The sequence below is a fragment of the Mauremys mutica genome, chromosome 10 (assembly GCF_020497125.1).
Source record: "Mauremys mutica isolate MM-2020 ecotype Southern chromosome 10, ASM2049712v1, whole genome shotgun sequence".
NCBI classification, from domain to species: domain Eukaryota; kingdom Metazoa; phylum Chordata; order Testudines; family Geoemydidae; genus Mauremys; species Mauremys mutica.
Genome location: NC_059081.1, coordinates 12,270,459 through 12,278,696, shown reverse-complemented (window position 1 = coordinate 12,278,696; position 8,238 = coordinate 12,270,459). Strand labels below are relative to the sequence as shown.

The window sequence follows — 8,238 nt, the reverse complement described above, 5'->3', positions numbered from 1 at the left end:
TTACTTCGCACAAGAGATGCTGGATTGATCAAGTTTCACCGGTGAGACAGGCCATGGAAGCTCTTCAGATTTGCTAGGAAAAGTCCAGCTCAATGAGTAAGTGGAGGATTAATAGAATTCCAATTGGTCAACCTTTTAGTGATTCCCACGTAAAGAGGATTTATGGGAAGTGACAAGTGATGCTCAGCTTACATTATTTTAACACCAGCATGTTCAGAATACCATTTCCCATAATCTTTCATACCATGAACTCCTCAGCCCCATGAAGTACCTTCATTAGGGTAGACAAAGTAATTTTGCATCGTTCTACTCAATAGATAGCAAAGTTTACTTGAAGTCTGAAGAGCACATTGGATTCTCTCTAATCTTTCTTGTATTAATGATTGTGGTATTCTACCTTGACATGTTCAAACCTGCTTTCCTTGTTCTTAAAAATTCTGCATGGATTAGTCCAATGTACACCCAGCAGAGTACATTTCAAGGGCTGACCACAACTCTACCCTGGCCCTCTCCCCAAAAAAACTAAGTAGAACTTTTGGTATAACTAAGGAATGATACTTCTCAATGCCATTTTGAAAGTTGTTCCTACTCCATTTTGAACCAGAATTGTATTTAAAGCGACTCTCAGCTTAAGGTACTTATGTTATATACATGCTTTAATTTATATTATGCTTTAGCTTAATAAAAGTAGTAACTCAGAATTCCACAATTATTTATACTCTTGCTTTTCTTGAACAATGAAAACGCAATTCAGTTTCACTTTGAAGTGCATTTTGAGGCAAATTTAAGATGACTCCATCTCTTTAACCAACATACATCAGATATATTTTTACATCCTCTCTAATTAAAAATCTCAAATGGTGAAAAAATATCATGGAAAAGTACTGAAGATTTTTCATAAAAATAACCAGCCCACTAGAAATTCAACAGTGGTATAACCTCAGGACTGTGTCCTTTTGCCTCTCATTAATAGACTCACCAAGCCCCACTGCAAATCAGTTTCACCCTGGGTTAACTAATAGCTACTAATAGCTGTAATTTTATCATAGGAAATTTGGAGAGGAACCATGGTACCAATAATTCATACTAGTCACAATAGCAGTTACAAACGTACCAGGAACGGGCAGTAATTGAAAGTTAGAGGCCTAAGCTTATCGTACCCTTAGTTTTTAGTCCAAGATATTTACGAGCTAGAGGAACAACAAACTCACAGTTGAAGGAGAGTCAATTAAAATGTTTATTAAGTAACAGATTCAGACTAGTTTGTGCTCCCTACAAGTTGTGTTGTCCCATTCAATGTAGCGAATGGCCAGCTTTGTTGTACAGTATTGAAAACGCTCCACCTGCACTGTTTCCATAACTAAAGGAAATACCAGAGGGCAGTAATAAACCAGCAAGTACCCCATGGAGTGTTTTCATTTATTATTTTCCGAAGTAATAGACTGGAGGACCAATTAGAAGTAAGACTAAAGTTGGGCAGTGATTTTTGGTTTCACAGTCTCAACTGCAAAAAAACAATGGTCACAGTTAATGTGATTTAGCTTATACATGTTACTAAAAACTTAAGACCATGGCAGATTTTACGTAAAGCAAAATATTCAATTGAGTTCAGAGTAGACGTCAACCTAACCAACGGGGAGAAACATCCTCCAAATTACTCCAGCTTCTTCTAGAATGCATTGGGAATCCTGGGCTCAAATTAGTCTTGTGTATGAACAGTAAGTCTGCTTAAATAGCTCTCCCATGCTGCCTTCCTGTACATCTCTGCTTCCTCTAAACGATTTGATGCAGACAAGATGCCACGTCCCACAATAATGATATCTGAGCCTCTTTTGCTAATAACTTCCCGTGGACTTAAGTACTTCTGTCCAAGGTTATCACCTGAAACACATAACACATATGCTACATCATTTTTCTGATTTGTAATAAGTAATGCCATCTCCTAGAAGTTCTAAAACAGACATTAGGACTCCAGAGGAGCCACAAGCTTGAGTTCTTAACACCTCAGACTTGACACGTTTTCTATGAGATTGCTTTGAATGCCCAGTTAAATATCATTCACAGTGAATTCAATATCCAGGGTCTCATTTTTCATTCTCTACTATATGGAGTAGTTAGCCAAAAAGTCCCTGGCAGGATTATTGGGATTTGGTGTTTGCATATGATTTGATTGCTGCTTAACAAAACAGTCACATAACTAAACGGAATTTTCTGCATTCAAATGAAGATATGTGATTTTGCTTTTGATTACATGAAGCATCTATGGATAAAAGGAAAGTATCCTAATGAAACAGTTTTGGGAAATGCATTACTTACTCAACATAAGACTTCTGATTCTTTTGTATTCAATTTTACTAAATAAAAATGTTAATATGTGATGGTTAAGATTTTACATTGTTTGCATTTACCTATGTTTTTTGACTGTGTTCACTTACACATTTGAATGTGCAGTCTAATGATAGCACATTTAACATGTCTTTCACGTACGCAGGAGCTGCACACTCCATTGCATGCAAAACTTGAGGTAGCAAGAAGCCTAGCAAAAAGGCTGCCTAGCCTACTGTTCTCCTTCTAAGTTTCCAGAGATCTTCAGGAGAAAGTATTGAGGATTGAGGGCTGTTGTTTCTAGGCACATACGGTCTCATACTTGTATCCAAGCATCCAGACCTATTGGATAAGATGTACTGCACATGCACAATACTATTTTCATGGGATATCAACCAGTTTTTCCCCCTTAAAAATAGATAGTTATATTAGAGACAGCTGCAAAAAAATTACACTGTAAACATTCTATTATTTAAAAGTCACTTCTGAAATGACCATGAGAAATTTCATTGCAAATTCTACCTCCCCAGGACCGTTTTTACCTCCAGCTTGCATCTGGACCCCCGGAGTCAAGTGAAGAAATTCTGGTTTGTTACTAACTCTGGAACCAGAAACGAATCCAAAAACAAAATCTGCGTTTTCTTCAGCCATTTGCACCTAAATATAACAAAAAAACAAACAAAAGAGTTACAAATTGCCATGCTTAAAACTAAACCTGACCAATGAGTTGTCTCAAGCCCTGCCACCTGCATGCTTCATGTTTTGTCTGACAGTGTAAGAGGCTAGAGAGAAATCAGCTTTTTGCAGTGTTTCACTCCATGTCCTAGCTTCACTGCTTAAGAAATAATCACACAGCATGCAGAATTGACAGCTCCTTATTAGAACCTACATGTAACTAGAAGCTGTATAACAGAAGACTGGACATTAGACTGGGAACGTAGAACAAAAGCTAACAGGATGTGATTGCTAAGGAAAGTAGTAACGTGGTCACCATGATAGTTCAAAACAAGTCAGTGACAGACTGGTGATATCACGTTGAAGCTGTGAGCAACCTCTTAAGATCTGAAAGTCTACAAGTTTATTGTCTTTAAAGCACTGCAGAGAAATCTGGTAACTAATAGCTGTACTTGAAAAGCTGTTTGTAAACGCAGGCTGTGATGTTATGATGTGCACGCAACCAATCTCCATTGCCAGAGCAATCTGCAAGTCTTTCAAGCAAACAGAAATTCCTACTTACTGCAGATTTTGTGTAGTCACCAGTGGCAAGTGACCCTTGAGAACTCATCTCAGCAATCAAAAGACAGCCTCGCTGTGAAGGAAGCCCTACTTCTTTCAGCCCTTTCACAACTCCAGAGCCTGGAACCACATGGGCATTAACTATATCTGCCCAGGAAGCTATTTTGAATACACCACCTGAGAAGAAAGAAACAGAGAGCCACATATTTTTAGTTAAGTACCACTATGAATTTCTCCTCAAGCATGAAATGTTTTTTAACGAAGGCAGAGCACAATAAGCAATACACATTTTTAAGACATTTTAACTACTACAGTTTCTGGCAGCTGCATGGACAATCTGATTGAACAACCCGTAAGCGGCCTAAACACAACCGGCCACTGTCTCTAAATCATATTTTTCACAAACACCCGCAAGGTTTTGTCTTCGCTGTCTGGAGAAGCATTTATCAAGACCTAGAGCCTACTGTCACTAGTATTACCTTTCAGGGCAACATGGAACAAAATGATGAAAAAGAAAAAAACAAATAGGTTCAGGTGATGAAGGCTCTACAGAGATACTGTCATAGCTTAAATGAAGAGGTTCAGACAAGCAAAATCAAACAAAGTAAATGGTGTTTTAAAAATCAACATAGGTATCATCATCATCATCATCATCTTTGCACTAAAGGGAATCACATTATATTCAGCAGGCAAAGGTATTGGTAAAAAAGTCACAATAAACTAAGGTTGCAAATAATCACCCTCATACTGATGTTTCACAGTGTTTCCAATGTCTGCAAACTTGCGGTCTTCGAATATCAGGTAGTCATGTTGGTCTGCAAGTGCTCGCAACTCCTTTATTACCTCCAGGGTAAAATCATTCAGGATATCGATATGAGTTTTTAAGATACAAATGCTGGGGCCTAGAGTGGAAGCCAGCTGTAGAAGTTCTTTGGAGTCTGTGACATCAGCAGAGAGGCATAGGTTAGTTTGTTTCTTCTCCATGAGCTTGAGAAGTCGTGCTGCAACAGGATGGATTCCAGGTAGCTGAGCACGAGCGCTAAAGCTCATTTCTTTGCACATTTGTTTGATGGGAGCAGCACCATTTTGCTCTGCTGCTTTGAAGACATTCTCCAGAATGAATTTCTTCACCTTTTCAACCATCTCAGAGTCAACTTTTTGCTGCTGCTGGAGAATCTCTAGCATCGTGGACAAGGTGCACACAGAATGTAGGCGAATCCCTCGTTCTTCTAACCTGTGTTTTCCTCCCTGCTCTCTATCCAGGAGCACTATGGCATCCGTGATTTTTAATCCTTCTTTCTGAAGAACGTCTACAGTTTCCAAGATACTAGATCCACTTGTGACCACATCCTCAATGATCAAACAGGTTTCTCCTGGATTAACGATGCCTTCCACCAGACGCTTGGTACCTTTAAATCAATAAATACACAATCCACTGAATCACCAGCTTAAAAAAAGTAACAGAAAATTGTTATCCTAAGACTTGCTATTGTTAAAGCTAAACGTACTATGTGTATCGGGGAAGCCATTGCTATTACGTGACTGAATTAGTTTTGAAGACAGTAAGGTGCTTTGCTTTCATTGGCATTCTAGGAAGGTAAAGCATATAATGATTACAACTGAGGTTAGGCATCAAAATTCTGTTCACAGCTCTGTTACTGACTTGTTTTGTAACTCCATGCAAGTGACGTGACCTTCCTGAGTAGATAAAATACTCCTTTATACCCCAGGAAGTTGTGAGGTTTATTCATATTTGCAAAACAACTTGAGATCTTTATGATTTATTTGCTCTTACAGGCACCAACACACACATTCTACTAATCCTTGGGTGAAAGGCACTATAGAAGAGCAAATTATTATTGTTAGTGAAACCAGAACTAAACCCATAAAATTAATCTCTTCTGTAGCTATTTGCCACAGCATGAAAATTATCTGCACCACTGAGACATTCATTTTAATATATTTACCAATATCCTAGTTCTACACCCAACAAGAAGCAGTTTAACACCCCACTGCAGAGATTATGGAGGCTACTGAGTCCCTGGCACCTTTCCTCATAACCAGTAAATGGACACAAGCTCATGCAGCACCTGTTAGGGAGATGCAACAAAAGGCACTTGCTCTAGGAGAACAGCGAGCAATGAATGTATTGATTAGACAGTGTTATACATTTTGGGGGGCAGGAGAGTAGGAATTCTTCTCCCTTCAACTGGAGAGATGGTCTTCCATTGGAACACAAAGAATGCAAGTCAGAAAAACTATTTAAAGTATTTTCACAAGCAAATCTTTCAACCAGAAAAGACAACTTAATCTTAATTAACTTGAATCATTTTACCGTAATTTTTTGCTTCCTTCCTCCGTATAAGCATTGGGATCTGGTTGGACGAGCAGATAATTGTAGCCAAAGGCAACGCTGTGTATGGAACACCACACACCGAGTCATACTTGATCCTTGCATTTTTTGCCGTTTGAAACAGGAGATCTGCAACCTAAAATACATCATATTTTTAAGCAATACTAAATTAAACTACAAGCATATATTACCCATGGAATCAATTTAAGATATTCCTGATTGATTGGTGTATGGTCAGAAGCTACTTCCTCAGACGTTTGTAAGCAATATTCTGCCAGTACTATTTGTACCCTGATAGCTGCTAACACATTTTGGGTGCTATCAAAATACATTAAGACTAAACTCTTTGGGGCAAGGATTAGCTAAGAAAAATGTCTGGTAACTTCATTCATGGAATTAGTGGTCAGCGATCAGTTATTCAAGGAGTCACACAAAACATGCTCTCCACTGGATTATTAATTATTATTATTTGCATAGTCACCATTCCTTTAGCCAACAAGTCATCTCTTCTTTTAAATTTACTCTCACCTTTTTCTCACTGTGAACTACTGACAGGGCTAGCACAGTGGCCAAAAAGAAAAAAAAGTGAAAGATACTGTTTATCCTATATTACAGATCCATGCTTGTACTACTATTTTTTATATACACAAAGAGAAAGAAAATCAGCATGTTTTCCAGTCTTGCCACAATGGGTACAACATATTTTTTTAAATAAAGGAAAGCCTCAGTTATTCAAAACAGACAACTAACCTAAATTCTTAGTTAGCTGAAGATCAGATATTCATCAATATTTACTGCACTCCAGCCAGAGGATGAAAGGAGGATTATAAACTAACTGAGCCACAGGCGATCCCAAGGTCAGGAGGCTGAAGAGGAGAGCTACAAGGTGTAATAAATACTTATCTCCAGAAACCAGCAGGTCTTGTTCCTGCTTCATTTCAGGATAAAGCTTTCTGCCCTCTGCAGTCTTCCATACCTCAATACTAGTAGATTTGCTTTGACATTTGTCTGTAAAACGCCTCAGCCGCGCGCCCTGGTGCACAGTGCTCATCCTTGCCAGGTGCATGGACGTTTTTAAATATTTATTACCAAACTGACACAAACGCTACGGCGGGTGCGGAGCCATGTCACGGACTGAGCTGCGGAGAGCGATCGGCACGGAGGCTCTGAGCAGCCGCTCACGGGGCTGGGACAGAACAGCGGGCTCAGCACTTGCTCAGATAGCCCACACCGCAGTCTCCGGGCTGCTTTGCTCAAAGCTAGAGCAGAGCCCGCGGACCGGACCGGACGCCCCCGCAGCGGTAGAGCCCGCGGGCCGCCCCCACCCCCGCAGCAGCAGCCCCCGCGCCACGTACCTGGCTGAGGAGCGGCGGATGGGAGACGATGACCCGCAGGTCGATGTAGATGGGGGAGGCGAGGCCGCTCTTGAGCACGAAGTCCCCAAAGCGCAGGGCCTGGGCCCGGTGCAGCCCGGACACCAGCCGCTCCACCGAGCCCGTCTCCACCATGCTCCCTCAGGCAAAGCCGGCCCGCTCGCGCCGCGCGCCAGCCGCCTCTTCCTGCCGGCGCCCAGTGATGACGTAACAGAGAGCGAGCCGCGAGGCTGGTGACGAGGAAAAGAAGGGGCCTTGTCGCATGCCTTGGCGGGAGCCGCCGCCGTGTGCGCATGCGTTGTGTCAGCCGGCGGGCTGATTCTGGGCCGGACAGCCTGGGTTCCCGCCAGGGCCTATCCCGCTCCGTGGGAATGGAGCGTCTCGGAGGGCTCCGTCCCGGCCCCCGTAGCCAGCCCCTCGCATGGGCTGAGGGGTATCGGGGACTCCCCATCCAGCCCCCCCCCCGGGGACAGGTTCCCCATGGCCGTGTATGGGTGGATGTCCGGGCCGCACGTGGCTCATCGGGGCGGTGCTCGCTGTCACCCGCCCTCGCCTCCCTGGATCCTGCCTCGGGGCTCACAAATACCTGCGCTTGACTTAAAACGGGGAGGGAAGGCGCGAAGCGCAGGGCTTGGGGCTGCTCTGGCCGGGCGTTTGGGGCAGGGTTCATCTCCGCCAGCTTTTCTCTGTGCCTAGAAGGGCCTCTTGTTTCTTTGAATAAAAACAGAGGTTCCCCACAATCACCTGACTCCAGGAGCTGAGGCTTTAAGACCCCCCCCTCAGGGTATGGCTACCCTTGAGAGTTGCAGCGTTGGTCATACAGCGCTGGTGTGTGGCCACACTCACAGCTACCAGCGCTGCAGTGTGATGCATTATGGACAGCTATCCCAGCGTTCAAGTGGCAGCAATATGCTTTTCAAAAGAGAGGGGTGGAGTGGAGTGTGACAGGGA

At 42.6% G+C, this 8,238-nt stretch overlaps 1 protein-coding gene across 1 annotated transcript; it reads right to left on the bottom strand.

Moving 5' to 3' along the window:
- Positions 1-857: 857 nt before the first annotated feature.
- Positions 858-7,519, bottom strand: UMPS (uridine monophosphate synthetase). Its single transcript, XM_044978441.1, has 6 exons — positions 7,270-7,519; positions 5,897-6,050; positions 4,302-4,970; positions 3,563-3,738; positions 2,868-2,982; positions 858-1,881 (listed from the first exon to the last, which is right to left on the bottom strand). The coding sequence occupies exons 1-6, from the start codon at positions 7,420-7,422 to the stop codon at positions 1,700-1,702; spliced, it is 1,449 nt and encodes a 482-aa protein (XP_044834376.1). The 5' UTR covers positions 7,423-7,519; the 3' UTR covers positions 858-1,699.
- Positions 7,520-8,238: the final 719 nt, after the last annotated feature.

Bases quoted from the DNA above. Each gene is read 5' to 3' on its own strand.
- UMPS (XM_044978441.1), bottom strand. From the start codon at position 7,422: ATGGTGGAGACGGGCTCGGTGGAGCGGCTGGTGTCCGGGCTGCACCGG. The intron at 4,971-5,896 runs GTAAAATGATTC...ATTGATTTAAAG, and splicing joins GAAGGAAGCAAAAAATTACG to GTACCAAGCGTCTGGTGGAA. The intron at 3,739-4,301 runs GTGATTATTTGC...CTTTCTTCTCAG, and splicing joins TGTGAAACATCAGTATGAGG to GTGGTGTATTCAAAATAGCT.